The sequence below is a fragment of the Rhamphochromis longiceps genome, linkage group LG19 (genome assembly GCF_057381845.1).
Source record: "Rhamphochromis longiceps isolate RC_006_pf linkage group LG19, R_longiceps_female_GT1.1, whole genome shotgun sequence".
Lineage (NCBI taxonomy): Eukaryota > Metazoa > Chordata > Actinopteri > Cichliformes > Cichlidae > Rhamphochromis > Rhamphochromis longiceps.
In genome coordinates this window covers 11,435,237-11,456,611 of record NC_140575.1, presented here as the reverse complement: position 1 = coordinate 11,456,611, position 21,375 = coordinate 11,435,237, and the positions used below count along the sequence as shown (strand labels likewise).

Below are 21,375 nucleotides of genomic sequence, written 5' to 3'. Positions count from 1 at the left end.
ATATTTCCTGTTCTGATGCTGGTGCGCTGATGGGCCAAAACCACAGACTGTATATAAAAGATGGAGGTAGCCACAGTGACATCACTGCTTAATGACATCGCATTGTTAAGACGTGTGGTGTGTTTTGTAACTTTTACACCTTTAATTAAAGAGTCGAGTTTAGACTAAAACTAGCTTACATGCTGAAATTATGACAAGAACTAAACAACACTTTTGTTAAAGATTTGTTGTCACGAAGAAAAGACGGCGCCGTCTCAGCCGTGTTTGGATCTGTAGCCCTGCGTACCTGTGACCCCGCCCACTGACGTCACAGCCAACGTTAAAGAAGCACACAAACACAAACTTCATCCAACGGCCAGTTTTTACTTCTAAGCAACACAGATATTTTTTACAGTGGTCAGCATCAACACAGCCTGTCACACACAGACACACACACACACACACACAGGCAGCACGACCCTGCTCAGAGCAGGATGCGGTATTTGAGGGCGCGCGGGACTCTGTTGATGACGAGCCGTCCGTCATAACTGAGTGAAGCAAAGAGCCACGGGTCGGCCGATGACCACTCCGCCGCGTACACGCTGTCCTCGTGCTCCTCGTAGGTGGACACCACGCTGTCTTTCAGCGGCTCCTTACCCCTGCGGCGCACACACACACACACACACACACACACACACACACACAGGCAGCACGACCCCGCTCAGAGCAGGATGCGGTATTTGAGGGCGCGCGGGACTCTGTTGATGACGAGCCGTCCGTCATAACTGAGTGAAGCAAAGAGCCACGGGTCGGCCGATGACCACTCCGCCGCGTACACGCTGTCCTCGTGCTCCTCGTAGGTGGACACCACGCTGTCTTTCAGCGGCTCCTTACCCCTGCGGCGCACACACACACACACACACACACACACACACACACACACACACACACACACACACACACACACACACACACACACACACACACAGGTGAGCTGTGAAATACCAGGCAGCCTCATTTGTCTTATTTTCACTGAAAGGTTGACTTAGATAATGTTTCCAACACAATGATGGGCAGTATCCATAGAAACAAGCATCATGAGGTCAGCAGCAGCATCAGCACCACGAGTGCCGACAGAGACGCTGCTCTGAACGCTGGAGGAGCAAATCTGTCGCCATCAGTCAGAGCAAGGCACCTTTGACCTGCGAGGTTCGAACCCGCGACCGTTCTGATGTGAACCTCAGCGTTCCCGGCTTCATCGACTCAAACCTTCAGGGAACCTTAAACCTATTCAGAATTGGAGGAATCGGCATCCCGGCGTCGTTCACTCAGGTCGCCGTGTGACGTGAGCGTTCCTCCCTCCATCGCCTGTGTGTTTAATTCTTTTATCGACTCGTGTTCATGGTACGAACGCCTGTTTGTACCTAAATATAATAACACAGCAATAAAATCAATAATGCAGGAAAAATACGCACAACGCGACTTTATGGTCGTGAGCGCGCAGACGTTTGGAGATTCTCCCGACTTAAAAAAAGATGAGCTGCTGAGTGTCTGTGAGGTCACTTCCTGTCTCGACCTGAGATGATGGTGGCTGAGCTGTAAAGCAGCGCTCTCTTCCTGCCGCCGCACAGACTAAATCAGACTTCAGCGTTAGCGCCGTCCCCACTTCCTCCCAAGCTCGCCGCTGTTAGCGCTCCTGAGGGGAAATCCTGACATCATATTTCACGTTAACCGTTTCACGCCGGCTCGAGCGGCTCCCTCCGGGCTGTGCCCCGAAATAAAATCACTCCTCAGCTCATCACTCGTGCGGATCCATCAGGAGGAGAAACGGGGACGAGCGCGTCTGATAAATACTCAGCCCGGCGCCAGTTAGTCTAACGGACCGGAGGGTTTAGGTCTCGTGTCATTGGATGGACACCGCCGTGACATTTGACTGTTTCAGGGGAGCAGCAGGTACGCTGATGATGTCACCAGGCACGCCTCTGCAGCCTGCACGTGCACGCTCGTCAGGGTCTTTGTGGCCTGTGTTCATGTTTTCAGTCAGGCTGTGAGCTAAACGCTGCGCAGCAGACGGAGCGCCACGGCGATGAACGTAGCAGTCACAGCAGTCTGTCAGATCGTTGTGGTTGCAGGGAGGTCGCCGTCCTCTTTTTGGTCTAGTGTGACTGAAGCTCCCCAAGCCCCGCCCACAATCAAGCCTCTGTCATTATTATTATCTTTATGGTCGAGTCTAATTCCTGCACACGCCGTGAGGTTTGCCTTCACGGTTCGACAGTAAGACTGAACAGATCCTTTTCACCAGAAACAAAATGTACAGTCTGAAAAAAATACCCACAAACCCACGGGAGGAACTGTGGAGTGGACACGCAGCGCACAGACGAGAGGGTCAGCGGCTGCAGTGGGAGGGTTCAAACTGGAGCTGAGTGCTGGTGATTAGGAAGGAGAGCTGATAATTGTGGATGAGAGTCGGTCATTGACGATGAGAGGTGGCGGCCGAGGCTGAGAGGGGGACTGGGAGCGTAATGGATGGAGGACGGCGGCAGGTTTGGAACCATTACAGACGATCTCCCTGCTGTGTGGGAATCAGCTCTAAACGCCACGGAGAAAAACTCCTGAAGTGTTTGACAGCAACGCATTTTTAATGTTTCCACTTTTATCACCGCGAGCGCCGCAGAGCCGGAGAGTTCAGCCCATCAGCTTTCATCTGAGAGGATGATTATCAAATAACGCGCTCAGAATATGCCGCGCTCGCGTCATCAGGCTCCTGATGGGCTCCTGACAGCGTGCCTTTACACAGAGCTGATGTGAAGGATAACATCGCAGCATCGGCACAGAGGTCAGAGTTCACGAGGGCTGTGAATCCAGAATAATAAAGTTGCACCTGATCATGTTTAAAGGAGGTGTGGAGAAGGAAATAACATGATAGCAGCGCCGATCAAACACCTTTAAACCCCGCCCACGCACGTACAGATCACCTGCAGCTGATGGCTGTTTGCACAGGTGTCCACCCTCCCTCCTCTCACACCAACAGAGGTCACGTGAGGAAATAATAGCGTGTTAATAAGAAGGCCGTCCAAAACCAAACGGACCCTGGGGCGGCGGGAAGCGTGCCGTGCCCCCGACGGCTGCGTTAGGTTAGTCACAGTCACTCAGACGCCGCTGCAGGTACGGCGAGCTTTAAGCCTACGGCGGCTAACCTCTGACCCCTAACCCAAGGTTTTGCAGTGTTCCATCAAAGTCATGTGACCTGTCTGAAGTCAAAGGCAGTGTTCTCTCTTACTTGTCCTCCTGGTGAAGCTCCTCCCCCTCGCTGAGCTCCTCGTCATCCACCAGATGTCCAAATGGCTCCGAGGAGATGGACACCATGTTGGAGAGGATGAGGCGGCTGTCGCTGCTGGCCGTCAACACCAGCTGGTCGTGGCTGTGGTTGTAGCGGACGCTCCAAACCCTGAGGCCACACACACACACACACACACACACACACCGAGGCGCTGGTTAGATTAAGAGTGGTGCTTTTTACGACCTCGCTGCACTTCCAAACAGGGTCTCCCAGAACCGCCAGCAGGCCCCTCCCCTACAGCACAGGTAAGATCCAGGCGATCACCTGGATCAGTCACAGCCGCCTGCACGCACGTTTCCACTGTGACCGAGGCTCTGAGGGAGGCTGCTCTCATGTTATAATCGCTCACAGCTACACGCCCTGCAGCCGACTCACTCATGATGGAGCTTTAACAAGCCACACCCCCAGACCCACATCCATCTTTCAGACAGCTCACCGCAGACCAAATATGAAAACATGGCATCAGAGGCTCCGCCTCCGCTCCCAGTGAGTCTGGTGTGAAGTGTATTTCGGTCGCACTCACTACAGCTGCAGCCTGTAAACACTTACAGTTATTGTATATTCATAACATAACTTCATACAGCGCACACTGTAACATACCTATGATCAGTGTTGGTCAAGTTACTTGAAAAAAGTAATCAGTAACTAATTACCAATTACTTCCCCCAAAAAGTAATCCCGTTACTTTACTGATTACTTATAATCAGTAATTAATTACTTAGTTACTTCTTAAAAACACGATTTACAACCTGAATAGGTGATAAAGCGATAGATCTTTCAGCCCAATTCTACTTTTTCTGCATAATCCATCATACACAATGTAATCAAATGGAAAAGTCTCTTTTTAAAACTTGTGTTATTAGTTTTAATCTTTTAACTTTATGCATCAAGCAAAAAATTTAATTATATGCAACATTCTCTGACTGGAAGAAATTTGTTTAATACTTAAACCTATTTTCTGCACATTCCAGCACATAAAATAATTATTTTTTTGTGTGTGTTTACACTCACTCTTTCAAATAGATGCAAGTAAAACACAGCAGAAATAAAATAAAGTCAAAGACTCAGCGGTCCTTTTGCTCTATTTTCATCTGTAAAGCAGGAGTGGGTAGGCGGAGGTTTACCCTGGTGCAGGTGTGCCGCGGCGGTCAGTGGAAGAATCCGCGAGTTTCTCTGTGAATTTCCCATTACGTGGTAGCTACTCGGAGCTTGCTTGGAAGTTTAGGGGTTTTTTCGCTGTAAAAAGTTTTCTTCCCACGCACAACGGACACTAATGTTTTTGTCACTTTTCAACTCAAAGTAAGGTCAGTACTTCCACGCTTTAAACGCTGCACGCTCATACTCTCTCCCGCACTCGATATATGATCCACTGTTGATCTGCACACAGCTGCTGTCACTAACGGCGCACTCGCTTACGTCACTGTCATGAGACACTCTCGCAATAAAATCACGGTTTTAGTAACGCAATAACACAGCGTTCCTACGGGAAAGTAACGGTAATCTAATTACCATTTTTGCAATAGTAATCCCTTACTTTACTCGTTACCTGAAAAAAGTAATCAGATTAATGCCCATCTCTGCCTATGATAGATCCATATTCTGTAATATATCTGTATTATTGCTAAAGCACTTAAAGTAATCTGACGCATTTATTTGACTTTAAGCCCAAAGAGTCGATAAACTGAGACGCACTGATGAAGTGACTCCTCCTTATCTTATATTATCATCTCTCACAGCTGTGTGGTTTCACTCGCCCACACACCTGAGTCTGACCTCGGCACCATGTTGGGCTTTGAACCAGCAGGAGGTCCCCTTCAGTCTGAAATGAGCTAAGTTTTCCAGCAGCACCAGGGAGCCAGGCGGGCTTTAGAGGAGCGGCGCAGAGCTTCCCAGCAGTAACTGAGCTCGCCTTAGTGGGAAGGACATCATGGTGACAAAACCTGAGGACCAATCACTGGTGAACGTCTTACATTAGCCCCTCCCATCCCTGTGTTTTTGGTGTTTTTTTGTAGAGAGGGGCTCTGTGCCTGTATTTGTAAGAGCGCTGCGTGTGAGAGCCAAACGCTCGGACCAATCGTGCGTGAGGAGACCACACGAGAAGCTCCTGCATCCATCTCGTTCACGCACTCGCGCCCACACCCATCATGCGGTAAACACGGCGACTCCACAGTGTGTCTCTGCGAGCGTTCACGTGCCAGCAATGGGGATTCTGTTCCTCGCGGCCGACGTCTGAGCTTCTCATGAGCTGATGATATCATAAATGATGCTTTCTTTCTCTCCTCCCCACCTTTCCCCTCGCTCTCTCTGATTGGTCACTCCGACTCCCGCCTTGCTCTCTCTCTGCGAGCCCGGGGGTGCAGCTCAGAGTCCCAGTTCCCTCACAGGGAGGGATTGAGGGATAACCGAGGCTGTTGACAGAAAATCAGCCACGGCCACGCCGTTCCCCGCGCTCCCCTAATCCGCTTCCCTGCTAAAAAATAGTCCCTAATACCCCCAGCAGCCCTGAGGCCATATCCTGACTGCGCTCCGAAAAACGAGCACACACACACACACACACACACACACACACACACAGACACACACATGCACTACACAAAAGATGCGTGAACATGCAGAAACCACACACAGAGATAAAAAGAAAACATGTCCAGAAAGACAGATTAGATGCTCACGCACGCACGCACGCACGCACGCACGCACGCACGCGCGCGCGCACACACACACACACACACACACACACACACACACACACACACACACACACACACACACACCTACCTATATCTCGTATCACAAGAGATCCCATCTGCAGCCATGGATATGTTTGCCAACTCTACTTTGGTTTGGAGATAACGGCTGCTCTTGAGTGTGTGTCTCTGTGTGTGTGTGTGTGTGTGTGTGTGTGTGTGTGTGTGTGTGTGTGTATCAGGTAAGGGTTGGTGTGCTGCAGCAGTAGCCCAGTTTGGCTCTCAGACACACTGATCATCTATTCAGCTCACACACACACACACACACACACACACACACACACACACACACACACACACACACACACAGAGCGGACGACCCCGAGCAGGCTGGGTGGCGCTGCGCTCCGGTCCTCAGTGACAAAGCGAGTGGCTGCGTGTTTAATTAGTAATGAGGGCGTGACGAACTTTTTCTGCAGCGGGAGCGGTCAGGCCGTTTCATTAGCTGGGAGATAAAGGTGTTAATAAAAGCAGGAGCCAATGAGCAGCACGGCCATGTTTCTCCTCACTGCGGCTCAAGTGTCCTGCGACTAGGGATGGGTATCGTTTAAGTTTTATCCGATACCGGTGCCAAACCGGTACTTTTGAAACGGTGCCGGTGCTCAAACCGGTGCTTAAAGAATGGAGAACACAAAATTGGTCCAAAAACCTCTCATGTTCAGCTGGTTTTTTGTAAAAAGATAACAATGTTAGCCTTTTCTGCAGCTATGGGGCATATATGGTATCACTCTTGGCTGGAAGCAGTGCTTAAACAATGGAAAAAACACAAACTTTGTCCAAAAACCTCTCATGTTTAACTGTTTTCCACTTTTTTTTGGTCATTTTAGCCTTTTTGGCCAGGGTGAAGGGAGCATCTGCTATCAAACAAGTAGACAGCCGCATGTAACTACGACGGTGTTTGCTAGTTCACCTTACATGCATTAATGTAATAACGTGGTTAGCCTACTCAACGTAAATTACACACGAACAACATTAAGCTACTCACGTAGAAAAGAACGGCTGCTGCTGCATCATCATCCGTCATCATTTCTGCTACACTGGCAGGGCTAGGGGCCAGGACTCTCCTCTTCGGGTTTTTGGGGGATGTTGCTAACTCCGGGTCGATAACAGGCACCACACCCGCAGTAGATGTACTCGGTGTGAGGTCTCGCAGCACGCTATCAAATACGGCGCATTTCTGGGCTTTAAAAAACCCACTATGCGTCGCCAGGTGTTTCATCGGATTTGAGGTGTTACCTCCTTTGACAGTATCACAGTATCATCTTAAAGCACTTGTTGCAGGCTGCTGAGTTTGCATCTTTTGCTGTGAAGTACAGCCAGCCTTTGACCGCTTCGCTTTGGGCATTTTTAATCTGTAGCTCTGCTCTAAAAGAACGTACGTACCTGGCCCCGCCTACTATCCTCAGAAACGTAAAATGATTGGCTAGAAGTGTATCACAGCTCAGGAAAAAAAAGCACCGAAATAAAGCACCGAAATGTGCGCTGCTTTTCGATCTGGTTACTACCGTTTATGTCAGAACCGGTGCCATCATGGCACCGGACACCGGTACCCATCCCTACCTGCGACCCTACAGTTGGTTCTGCAGATGAAGTCAGGAGAGGTTTGCACACGTGCACACAGGAAGCTTTAATGAAAGAATCACTGCTTCCTGTCAGAGCGTCTCAAATATTAAAGCTCATGTTTGCTTCCCGTCGCTGTCTGCATCTGTTTTATTTTGCCAGTGACTTTCTTTGCCTTCCACTTCCTGTCCTTGTCTGTGTTCCCACCTTTGTCATGTGCTGCCCCGCCCTCATCGTTCACCTCTGACTCTGGTTTTTCTGCTGAGCTTCATTAAAGCTCGTCTAAAGATAATGAAGCAAAGGCCAAACGTGACATTAACGCGGTGACACCACATCCTGAGCACAGGTCAGCACATCTCGCCGCTCGTTCTGGAGGCGGGTGGAAAACATCCCCCTCAGAATCAGCTGTTATATTTAATGAGGCCGTGCAGATGATCCTGCAGGTTACGAACACATGCTTCACCTGCTCTATCGTCTTCTGAGCAGACACCTCTGCCACAGGCTGAGGAGAGCCCTGAAAGTTTACCCAGAATGCACTTTGGGATCAAACATGAGGCACCAGCGCTGCTTCCTGCAGATATTAAACTGCTGCAGGTTATTCTCGGCCTTGGTGTAAATGTGATTGTTTTTTTAAAAAAGCTGAAATTAATTTTTAGCCCTGAAATGTTCACCTGGAGGTCTGCTGCAGGTGTGACGTCACGACTCCAAATGCTTAAATACTTACAGCTCCACATTTGTACTCCTGAAACTGTGAAAATAAAGACTGTTACAGCTCTGTGGCAGACTGGAGCTGGGGATGGAACCTCCTGAGCTGCAGCCACGTCGGGCTACATGAAGGTTAAAGGTCGCATGGCTACATTAAATAAACTGAAGTAACTGTATTTAAAGAAAACTACAATAACTTGGGGACTACTTTCAGATTTGAGCCCAAATTAAAGAAAAATCTGCAACACTTCACTTCATGGGCTCCAGCTGGAACTCCACCCACATATGGGCACGGTTCAGGTGTTGGACACCCGCCCTGACCTCTCTGCATCCACCCACCAGTGCGAGTGCTCCTCCAGCGTCTTCACGGGCTCCTGCACGCTGCGGACGTCCCAGAACTTGACCTTGCAGTCGTCCCCGCAGCTGGCCAGGTAGTACTGGCGGTTTGGGTTAAAGTCCAGGTCGCGCACCAGCTGACCGTGGGCGTTCTCTATACAGTAGATCTGACTGGATAGAGAGGGAGAGAGAGCGGTTAGAGGCATGAAGGCAAATGCACAAGAGCAGAAACGAGCAGGATGAGAGTGAGAGGAAGCAACGAATGAGAGGAAGCAACGAATGCGAGGAAGAGGAGGAGGCGTAACAACAAGAGCAGATATGAGGGAGAGGAAGCTTCACCGAGGCTTCCCGGGTAAATCAAAGCCTCTCTGTGTCGCCGTCAGCGAAGGCCAGCCTCAATAAAGCGGCCAACACCGGTGGTGGTAAATTACAAAGGCGAGCCTCACAACGGCACAGCCTCGACTTCCTGCTAACAGACACGACAGCGCCTCCACCTCCTTTTATCTCCCTCAAACACACCTTTAAAAGAAAAACCGTCCCGCTCTCACACCCTTCCTCCTCTGACCTCAGAGCAGCGACTCCTCTGTGGTTACCGCTGTAAGAGGCGAATTCAGGCCGTCACCCGTGAAGCGCTGCCAACGTTCAGCTCGGTCAGCCGGAGCGCAGCGTGAGCACAATGACAGCAAACGCCGCGCTCTTAAAGATTCTCATTAGTGGAGCATCACCAGGGAAGAACCAGTGCTCCCAGAGCTCACGGGTGGAGGCTGAGGTTTTTACACCACCCTGAGAATGAATGCATTTAAAATGTTATTAAAAAGACAGCGCGCCCAACAAAAGCCTGGAGCTGCAACATTTAAAGCTGCTGTTCTTCACTGAAAAATACAACATCGATTAAATGGAACAGGTCGGGGTGGGTTCCAAAGCAGCTTGCAGAGAATAAAGCAGCTTAAACACTCTGAATTGTACATGATTTGTTACTCGCCTGCACCGGCAGGTATGAGCTGAGCCACAAGCTGATGTGGGTGGGGTCCGAGGTCAGCTGATCCATCAGGACCGCCTCTGCAGTGGCAGGTGGACTCAAAGAAGCTCATCTGAAGTGGGGAGGGGGTAGAAATCTGGTAAATGTACAGGCATCATTGTGCTTTTCTGCTCCATGTGACCCCACTGAAGCAGCCGGACATCGAACGCCCAACCTTCACGTCCAGGAAGATGACTCGTTAGATCAAAAGTTTCCTGATGGGCCCGACTCACAGAGAGACCACTGTTACACGGTTATCACTCAGTAACATGCTGCATTTGTCAAAACTCTAAGTTTAGTCCAGGAATGATCTCAGCGTTTGGTCTTTAGTGCCGGCTCCGTTCTTTCTGAGAGGCTGCAGAATTCAAAACGACGACTTAATTGAGACAAATGAAGACGACATTTATGGAACGTTTTACCTGCTGCTTGCTTTGGTTTGCTCCGGAGTCGGAGGTAATAGTTGGAGCAGACAATCACACTCTGCGTGCAGGCTACCGGCCAGCAGCCATCGCACGGCTTCTTTTGTTTCCGCCTCCAACCCAGACCTGGTCAGAGGGATCAGCCTGTGGTCTGGCTTCAGCTCTGGTCACTTCCTGTTTTATGTCTTTGTTTCTCTCAGCTTCTGTTCAGTGATTTTCCCTTTGTTTTCATTACTTTTTGCCTGTTGTGTCCACATTTCCACAAACGTGACACCCGAGCGTGCAAATTATGCACGAGTAGATGGAAACCTGCGTGAGTGAAGTGGTGGCGCCTCGGCCACAAATGCAGCGCAGTGTTGCAGAAACTGCAGGTTTTCTGCAGGCCGGCTTGGCCCGGCACGGCTCGGCTTTGTTCGTCTGCGTGGAAAGCCTCTGTGTTGTGGCGCAGCTGGATGCCAACAGCAGCTAGCCAGCTAGCTCGTCGCCCCACTGATTGCGATAGGCAATTAACATGCTAATTAAAAATCTCATTAAAATAAGGAAGGAATAAGAGAACGACCCGAGGCAGACCGCTGGGCTCCAATTAGGTCGAGACGGCTCGGGGACTGTGTGCAACTCAGGAAATGTCAAACAACGAGGAAGAAGTTGAAGCCCACAGAGAGCGAGGGGACGCACGGCCGGCGTGACCCCTCGCTCTGCTCACACCTGCAGATCTGAGTTGATGCCGGACATAGAGCCGTCACCCTGAAGGTCTGACGTGCGCCGCGTCGGTCACGGCATGCTTCAAGTTTTTTATTATTTAGCATCATCACACATGACAGACTCACTGCTCCACCCACTGAACCCACTCAAGCAGGAGAAGACGGAGGATGGACCAAACATGGCGCCTCTCATGTCTTCTCCTTGGACACTTGGCCTGGAGCCACGTGACCACGCCCACCCTTAGATGTATCTGGATGAAATGGTCGTTTCTGTTTTTTTCTACATGTCTGAATTATTTCTCCGATGGAGGCCACGAGCGTTGCTGATGTTCTGATGAGCTGACAGATGTTTTCCATCTCGCTGAAGATAAACAGGCTTCAGAGGGCCTGATGCTTTTATAAATGAGCGGCTCTCATTTCCTGTGTGATGTGATGCCGTCAGTGTTTCTGACCATGAGGACACTCCTACTCCAGCTCGGTACGATTGGTGTCAATAACATGCGTCACCATGGTTACGTCTTTACGTGTCACTCCAACATAAAGACAGCACCATCAGTGAGGATAAGTCGTACCTGCCTTCGACGACAGCGTTCCTCCTGACCTGCCTGTGACATCACTTTCCTGGATGCTGATGCATGTGCGGGTCACGGGGATGTTGGGTCGCCGGTAGGAATAAATACGCCCGAGCTCGTCAAGCAGCAGCTTCCTGATCCGAGCTGACTCGGAACTTCTGGTGAACTCCCAAAATAGCAATTTCATGAGTAATTTCGAGTCGCAGCACATGATTTATTTACAGCGCCGCCTCCCTGTCCTGCGTACGACTCTGAGGTATAAGGCGTGACCCGGGGCTGTAGGGTGGCTGGTGTTCAACCCGGCCCGCTGTGGAATGGGACGCGCCCGCCGCGTGAAAAGGAAATGGAGCAGGAAATTGGGTTAGTTTCGCTCTTTCCCTCTCTGGTGTCTCTGAGCGATCCCCCCGCCAAGCACGCAGGCACACACCGGCACACGCAACCCTGCCCCCCCCCGGCCCGGCCTAATGGAGGAGGGACCTGGGACTGTGTGTGTGTGTGTCTGTGTGTTTATGTTTGCATGAGCAGGATTAGAGCTACAGTCGACCCATCAAACACGCTCAATCTTAAGTCATCCAGCGAGTGTGTGTGATGGGGGGCTGACGAGGGGACGGGGACCTATTACACACACTGTTACACACACACGCAGATAAAAACATAAAACCGGGAAAACACACTCCCACAAATACCATTTATGTGTGTAAATACAGGCAGAGTGTGAGCAGGAAGCTACAAAGGTAGAGACGCACACACACACAGGCTTAGTCTGGGTGATAAATCTCTCTGCTGAGGGGATCGACAATCTCACACACACACACATACACACACATCCCTGTTTCCATGGCAACCACAGCAAGATGGGAGGGGGAAGAAAAGAAAAATCGAAAGAGGAGAGCAATCATTTCATCGCTGATCAAAATTAAAGCCTGGCTTTGAGATGGAGCTGGCAGAGAAAGAAAGATGGGAGCAGGAGAGGGAGGCAGGGAGGGGGGAGGAGGGGGAGGAGCCTGCAAACGAACAAAAAGTAAAGGATCGTGGCATCAAGCAGGCTAAACGATGGAGGAGAGCACAGAGGTTCGTGTGAAGCAAAGAGTCCAAACTTCCAACATAAACGAAGTTTAAACACCTGAAACCTGCGTTTGTTATACTGCCCAGCAGGGGGCGACGCCCCCGATCATAAACACAAAGGAGAAAATGAGCTCGCTGCTCACCTGATCTCTGAGCTCGCTGAACTCTTTCATGATGATTTTATGTTCTCAGGTCTTACTGAATAAAACATCTGACCGATCACGTGACTGCGGTGAGGTTACTGTCCCAACTGATAACCAATCAGTGCAGGAAACAAAGGCCAAAGAGTGCAAATATTCACCCAGTTTCCCCCTTTCTCCCTGTAACCTCCGTCCAGCGTGTGCTGCAGCAGGTGGAGCAGCTAAATAAGCACGGCGGTGGGGGTGTTAAACGTAAAGGTGTTCTCTGTAATTATTTCAAAGCCTGCATAAGGTCCCGACCCCTCCATTATGAGAGCTACAGCGGGATGTCTGGTTCGTGTCTTCCGAGGAAAAGCCCGGAGCGCGGGAAAAGGTCACGGATGATCGATCTGACAGCGGCAGGGTTCAAAAGGTCACCCTCAAATCAACAGTGGCATATGGAAGAGCACTATTTCAAAAACAGCTGACATCTTTTGCATAATGGCCCGTATTTGAATGTGAAATATGATACTTTGAACAGCCAACACTTTTTGCATAATAGAGCCAGATTTGAATATGTGAATAAAATATGCTAACCTCGGCTAACCTATCATCTCGGCACGCCGAGGCGCTGATGGGTAGGTGGAATGGAAACGCTGGTTTTGGTCAGGCAGCGTTCGGGCTGATCCGGGCGAGGAGGTTTGACGATGTCCGCTCGTCGTCTTTGAACCAGCAGAGAGCCGGCGTTTAAAGAAGCAAATGGCACCGCCATCAATCATTTCGGCTTCTTTCGCTTCGCTCTACATATCTGCTCGTTCTGCACATGCTCACATACACACCACAGGGGAGATGTACAGGATCCATGCTTCACTGCAACACGGCACTGCTGTTCAGTATGCACCCTGCAGAGCATGGTATGGCTGCAGGCCTGACAGCTATTACACAGCTCAGTGTGCGTCTGTGTGTGTCTCACTGTGGACTGTGGGTCCAAAAGGGAACTCTGAGTCGATGCAGAGTAAGAACATCTCCAGTGACAGGCCTCTCTCCCTCATAGAGAGGCACAGCTACATGCCCAGTGGCGAGTACTACATGGCTGTTAGCTAGCCTAATATTATTCAAAGGCTTAAAGCCACCCGGTGGGCCCACAGTCAGATCCTCACAAACTAACAACTTGTTTTCATCTTTCCTCTTTAAAGACGTTTTTAACTTACAAACAGCAGTTACTGGTTGTCCAAAGTGGGAAGTTATTTTAAAAAAAAGTTATTTCTTTGTCTCTGGGAACAGTCCATTTACTCTCTGCAGTCAGCAAGACTTCACATCCGAGTTATTCCACATGGAAGTATGGTTTGTGCCTCTGTGGGGAGACGAGTTACCCGCACAAACAGGAAGCAGCTATGAGAAAGGAGGAAATGGGGCACTTTGAACCAATCCATGATTCCTATAGTGCGCCAAAGCATCCTCGTCACCCAGGCCTGCAGACCGGGGACAGACCAGACCAAAGAAAGTCTTCTTCTGCCTTGGAAACTTGGAAACTGAGAATGTTTGCCTTCAAAATAAAAGTTGACCTTACCAGTGCCACAAACATGCTTCAAAAGGCACTTATTTTGAAGGGCACCAAAGAAATCTCAAGCTTTTTGGTGTAGCATGTTCTTCGCCACTGAATTCAACCAATGACAGAAACGTGGGGGAACCGTTCACCAACCGGTTGGGTTGAATCCATGTTTTTCCCTGGTGACTGCAGGTCGCCCAGCAGTCTGCATGGCTGCGTGCCTGAGACGTAAATCTGTTTCATCACCTAAACCAGGGGTGGGGGAACTCCAGGTCTCAAGGGCCAGTGTCCTTGGTTAAAAGACCTCCTCAACAGTTCTCCAGAGGCCTGGTGATGAACTAAACATTTGATTCAGGTGTGTTGACCCAGGGTGAGATCTAAAACCTGCAGGGCTTGGCCCTCAAGGCCCGGAGTTCCCCACCTCTTACCTAAACTAACAGAGAAGTCTCGATGCATGAACACAGCCAAATAGTTTTACAGGTTAACCCGACCAAGAAATCCTGCTGCCTCTACCAACTGAGTAGCTGTGCTGCTTAAACCTAAACACACGTGGAGGATCACGCGACCTTTACACGAGTGGAACTGTACCGAAAACAAGTAAATACCAAACATCCTGACGAAACTGGTCCCAGTTCTTGAACTGGTTGAGAACATGACTCCAGCCCAGACATCTGGCAGTAGCTCCGATGGAGCTGTTGACTGACCAAGAAACACAGCGATTGGAAGAAGAAACCAAAGTAATGCAGACTGGATCCCGAATCACATACGTCGCTACATGCTTTTAGAAATACTGACAGTGTGGAGAGAGCCGCCTTTCTCAGAACAAACTGCGTGATTGGCTTGTCCAAAGAACACAATGAGTAGGCGGTCCTTCAAGGCGGCCCAGGACACAGTGAACCGCCTCTGAATGAAGCCTCAGGCATCAGTGCAGCGTCACCCGAGCGCCTTCGGGGCGCCTTCGGAGCACTGCGTAGAGCGATCGGCGTCCTCTCACAGGTGCTGTGAGCAGGTCTCTGTGGGGTCATACGCTTTACATTTTTATGACCGGCTGCATGTTTCGGGTTGTCGTGTCACGCTGGATAAACCTGGAGTGAGCGACTGCAGATAAGTGCATGAGACTTTTGCATAGCTCTGCTGCCTGTTCTCAGTTTTTATGTCCTTCAGCACCAGCAACCATGGTTACACTCCAGCGCTGTGAGCCCTTTAATTAGAGACAATCACACTCTGAATTCTATTGTTGTAAACCGATGACTGACTTTATTGACGAGCTCCACATGGCTTTAGGAATCAAAAATGTGCGAGTAAAGCTGAATTACTGACATTTTAGTTATTCTGACATTGAGCTGGATCCTTTCTGGACTGTTTGTGTACACATCACCAGCTCCAATCTGCAGGATAATTAATCTGCTGTATATAATTATGTGATATTTGTTACAGCCCACATGCTCCACTCTGTGAGCTGATGCACATTTTGCACACATTGTTCATCTCTGCAACAATGCTGCCCAGCTCTCACTAACGACCTGTGGCACAACTGAAATAAGACCTTTTAAAAATACATTAATGAAACAGACCTGCCTAAAAATAAAAAATAAAAAAATCACAACAGCAGCTCAGTACAGCAGGGATTACTCTGTGAATAATGTAAAAGCAAAGGTGCAGTGAGAACAGCCGGCTGAGGAGGAGTGAGAGTGTGTCAGGATTTTCCATTAAACACAGTTTTCTGTCCCCGTATCAGAGCCGAGTATTCCATAATTTACATAATGCTGCATATTACATCAGTACAAAGTGGAACAGGCATCATATATGTTTTATAAGCAGCACTATCTTTGCTTTTTTTTTTTTTTTTTAAAGAAAAAAGCTATGCATCTGGGAGGCAAGAGGGTGCTGTAGAGACCAAGCTCCTCTCCAGGGTGTTAGATAACCAGCTCGAGGCGTCTGCTGCTGGTGGAGCTGCACTCCCAGTCCTTATTTTAGAGAAGAGGAGAAAAAGAATGCTATAGTCACACCAGAGAACCACTGTTGACTGAATGCACAACCAAAATTATTGCCATCGTGCGCAATTAACTTGCAACCAGTTTAGAACTGGTCTGCATCTGGTCTGTAACTGGTCTGCATCCAGTCTGTAACCAGCCTGCATCCAGTCTGTAACCCGTCTGCATCCAGTCTGTAATCGGTCTGTAACCAGCCTGCATCCAGTCTGTAACCGGTATGCATCCGGTATGCATCCAGTCTGTAACCAGCCTGCATCCAGTCTGTAACCGGTCTGTAACCAGCCTGCATCCAGTCCGTAACCGGTATGCATCCAGTTTGTAACCGGTCTGTAACCAGCCTGCATCCAGTCTGTAACCGGTATGCATCCAGTCTGTAACCGGTATGCATCCAGTCTGTAACCGGTATGCATCCAGTCTGTAACCAGCCTGCATCCAGTCTGTAACCCGTCTGCATCCAGTCTGTAATCGGTCTGTAACCAGCCTGCATCCAGTCTGTAACCGGTATGCATCCAGTCTGTAACCAGCCTGCATCCAGTCTGTAACCGGTCTGTAACCAGCCTGCATCCAGTCCGTAACCGGTATGCATCCAGTTTGTAACCGGTCTGTAACCAGCCTGCATCCAGTCCGTAACCGGTATGCATCCAGTCTGTAACCGGTATGCATCCAGTCAGTAACCGGTATGCATCCAGTCTGTAACCGGTATGCATCCAGTCTGTAACCGGTCTGTAACAGGTCTGCATCCGGTATGCATCCAGTCTGTAACCAGCCTGCATCCAGTCCGTAACCGGCCTGCATCCAGTCCGTAACCGGTATGCATCCAGTCTGTAACCAGCCAGGAGAGTGTTGCACCATCATCTCAGCCTAAGAAAATACGAGCAGTCAGTCAGTGAATGGAAACAAATTCAAAGCAGTGAGAGGAAACCACCGATGGGTCGGTCTATTTTTACTCTGTGTGTCAGAGAGAAGTGGGGGGAGACACCTCAGAGGTCACCTGCAGAGGTAGTGGAGCATGATGATAGGCTGACACACACAGACACACACACGCGCACACAGACACAAAGACTGCTCTTTCACACTTGCAGCCACTTCACACATGCACAGACAGTGAAACACAAACACGACATGCTGTGACCTCGGTGTGTGTGTGTGTGTGTGTGTGTCTCTCTGTGTGTGTCTGTGTCTACTGAAGCATCTGAATGTTTTTTATTCTTTTACATTTTTAGATTTGTGTATCAATTTTGTGCCGTTAAAGCAGAGCTCAGAGAAAACAAACCATCACTGTTTGTGATCCAACAGGAAGAGTCACTGTTTTGACATGTCAGCATATCAGAGTGGCAGACATCGCTTCAATTTATATATACATTGTTGAAAAATTCGACCACGTGTGTCGGGGTCTCAGTTGGTCGTACAGACGTCAAACAGTAAGTAAATGATGTTTGTTTGTTTTGTTTTTTAAACACAAGCACGTTTTTCTTTTTACTGATGAATGGTTAAGGTTTGGGTTTCTGCTCGTCTCTCAATGTAAGGTGATCTAACAAACACAGCTGTGACACACGCATGCTGATCTGACATGTAACACGGGCAAAAGGCTCGATCAGGAACTGCTGCACTTTCCAGTATTCGGCCCAAACCATCGTCCAGCAAACTCCTCAGCTACAGGAGCGGCATTTGTCATTAACAAATGAGTATTTGTCCGTTTGCAAAGTTACTAAACCACAAAACCTCAGACAGCAGGCGGTCTGACGTCTTCAGAAAAGACTGAAAAATGAAATCTGTGGTTTTTTCCATGTTCATTCAGAAGTTTGGAATTTTAAGGAAACAATAAAAATAAATGACAGTTTTGGACTGTAGTCGGGTTTTCAGATGATGTACATGTTATTTATTCTCTGTGCTTGTTTGCTGCATTAGTCCTTTTTTTGTTGGCACATCAAACATGTGCAGATGAGACTCTTTTTTTGTTTCCTTTGCAGAGTTAAAATGATTTTGTCTGTGCTGAGCTGATGGAGGACTGCTCTGAGATCAGCTACTAAAATACTTAATGATTATTTTTCTGTCAGTTTAATCTAATAAATGGATCATTTACACAGGTCTGGAGGGACAAACACAGGTCATGAGCTTCCTGGATCTCTGAATATGAGGCCACTCAGGTGTCGTCCTCCGGTCAGGTGGAGGTATAAATTCAAAGAGGAGAAGATTAGGTTTGACTTTAACTGTAACTGAAATGTGGTTTGTTAGTTTGATGTTTGGTTGTCTCTTGCCTCCACCCCGACCTCCTCTGTGCATCTCTTTACCTGCTGTTGGTTCAGACACTTTGGACCAAACGAATCAAACGAGGAGACAAATACGTCCTAATCCAAGAAAAAAAACAAATGTGCTGCAAGAGCTCCTCATTTCCAAGTTTCAGCTTATTTTTAAAAAAACATGAACCGCATACTTAAAATGAAAAAATGAATCAAAGTGCAGATTTTCAGTCCTGACAGCACTTGGATATATTCCTGCACAAACATCTTACTTTATTTAAACCAACGAAAAAGTCGATCGTCCTTATCGGACCATTTTATTGTTTTTCTTTAAAACGTCTGTCATGGTGCGCCCTCTGCTGGCTGCACGTGTCCCTGCAGACTATAATGGTGTGTTTTCACAGCGATATCAGGGATGAGGCTGCTCTCTGCTAACAAGCCCCGCTCCGCCGCCCCCTCCTTCCCTTTGTGCCGATGGCTAAATCAGTACTGTTGCATCCTTCAAAACAGCACAGCGGGAGGAGAGCGGCCAAAACGGGGTGTGCAGGAACTCTTTAATTTGTTATGGGGCTGACGGGGAGCGATATCAATGATTCAACTATCTTATCTGGCCCTGTGATACGCATCGTGTAAATACATTCTCACTCTCTCCTCCTCTCTCCTTCACCCGGCACCCCTCTCAGTCTCTTCAGCACTTTGCTGTTATCATGGCGATCGATGTCGAGGTGATTATTATTCCTGCAGCACAGCCCACACGTAAACACACGCTGACCTCACTCATCAAGTGCTGCAGAAACACACACACACACACACACACACACACACACACACACACACACACACACACACACACACACACACACACACAGTGAGAGGTCGGGAGGTGGGCTGCTGATAACCTGCAGTTACAAGGTTAATGTGTGGTAGTACACATGCTCCGTGTCACACAGGAACATTAGTGCTCAGCCGCCTCGCACTTCATCATCTGGCGAGCAGAAGAACGCGCTTGACTCGATTCACGGGCGTCCGCAGAGAGCCGACAGACACACCTGGATGCAAATACGAGCACAGACCGCTCAGGTTTGTGTGTTCGTCTTTGTTAGAGACACAAAGCTGACAGCTACGACAACAAGCTGCAGCCACAGCTCATAATAATCCCTCCATCCTTTGTCTGAAACAAGCTGTGTTAGCTCCGCCCCTTTCAGATAGCCTTCTTCTGATTGGCTGGCTGAACTACATGTGGGTGTGTCGTCTCCACTCAAGATGGACTACTAAAAGCTGCAAGCCACTTTACAACTCGCTCCTGAGCATACTGATTTAATCAGTGTCATCTCTGATGAATGCATAAACAGCTCCAGGCCAGGTGCTCACAGGCAGGTAACGGTTACTGTAGAGCCAACAGAGCTCCTCACTGTGGGTCAGGACTCCAGTTTTTCCTTTAATTCGAGCCAGCAGAACAACTAATCTCACTAATCGTGAATGAATTTGATTCGTGGAGCAGTTCTGGCTTTGGGTGGACAATGTAACATCTGATTCCCCTTAAGCCTCGTTTCATTGCCAGTCCTTTATTGACTTATGCATTATAAGAGTCCATGTGCTAATTAACTGCAGCCGAGTGCCGTGTTACCACTCCGCTGCCTGTAGTGTCGCAGGTTTCTAACTGCTTTATCACATCAGCAAAGCCTCTGATGTAACTGTGCAAAAAATATTATTTCATAATGTTGGAATCTGATAAAGACCCGCAGGCCACGATCGATGAGTGTTTAAACAGCAGTTGAAGGTTCGAAATATTACGGTTCTTTTTAAATAAAGGCACATTTATTTTTATGTACAATTACCTAAAAGTGATCAAAAATATTACAAAATACTCTTAATTGTTCATCATAAATCACTTTGATTTTTTATGAAACTCTATGGAGGCTTTTGTCCTGGTGGCACCTTCTTACCTGATGCAAGTTCATATGTAGTTTAATATTATATTTCAGTATATTTGTAATTAAACGCACTCATTGTCTTTGTCTTGGAAATACTTTCTTTGAAGATAAAACACAATTTCAATTTGAAAGAAAAGACAATGTGTAATAAAAAAAAAGTGAGGTCAGAGGTCAAATGTGACATACCGTAATTGTCGGGCTATAAGCCGCTACTTTTTGCACAAGCTTTGAACCCTGCGGCTTTTAGTCAGGTGCGGCTTTTCTATGGATTGTCCATGATTTTTGTCATATCGTAAGACGATTTGTTTTGTTTGTTCCGCTGTTGTACGGCACTACGTTGCCTGGCGGAAGGGCATGTGATCAGACACACAGTATCGGGGTTCAAGAGTGGTATGTTGGTCACATGTCCATTCGCCAGGCAACATAGTGCCGTACAAGTAGCGCGAAAAACAAACTTCAAATTAACGCTACGCGTTCAGCGGGAGTCGTCGATGACGAGCGGCGATAAACTTGCGAAAAGCAAGTTATGCTCAACTCCACCGGTGGATTCTGACAGCGTGGAAAAGTGTGAAAACATCCACGATCACCAACGGATTTCGAAGGGCTGACCTGCTGCATGATGGAGAGGAGGACACCGCCACGGCCCTTCAGAGGGTGTTTGACTCTGACACTGACAACGAGGATTTGTTTGGTTTTGAAAGTGACAACGAAGGAAAGAAGCTGAGAGTGGATGATGAAGCCATCCTGAGCCTGTTCGTATCCGACACTGGAGAAGAGGACTTTGGTGGTTTTAGTGCGCAGGAAGAAGAGAAAGATGGTGGTGAATGACTGACTTTTCTTCTTGTTAAAGCCGTGTCACTGCACCTGAGCCTAAAAGGTAGTCTGAATCTATTTTTCTGGTGTGCTGTAGGTTATTGTTATGTACTACATTTGTTACTCATTTATGAAGCACAGTACATGTTTCGTACTTGTAATTACCAGTACTTGTACATATACCTAAAAAGTTATGCAAATATGTACCCATAACTTGTTTTTCAAAATATTAATAAAAGTGATGTCTCCAAACAGCCATCTCTTTCCTGACAATTCCCTTTGTG

General features: G+C 48.4%; 1 protein-coding gene across 2 annotated transcripts in view; it reads right to left on the bottom strand.

Moving 5' to 3' along the window:
- Positions 1-333: 333 nt before the first annotated feature.
- Positions 334-21,375, bottom strand: part of eipr1 (EARP complex and GARP complex interacting protein 1) — a 52,341-nt gene continuing 31,299 nt past the window's right edge. For both annotated transcript variants that reach the window (XM_085390606.1, XM_085390607.1), the window contains 3 exons: positions 8,671-8,838; positions 3,260-3,427; positions 334-875 (listed from right to left, as the gene is read on the bottom strand). In XM_085390606.1, coding sequence (XP_085246732.1) covers positions 701-875; positions 3,260-3,427; positions 8,671-8,838 — 511 coding nt within the window. In that variant the 3' untranslated portion in view covers positions 334-700. The remainder of the gene's footprint in view (positions 876-3,259; positions 3,428-8,670; positions 8,839-21,375) is intronic.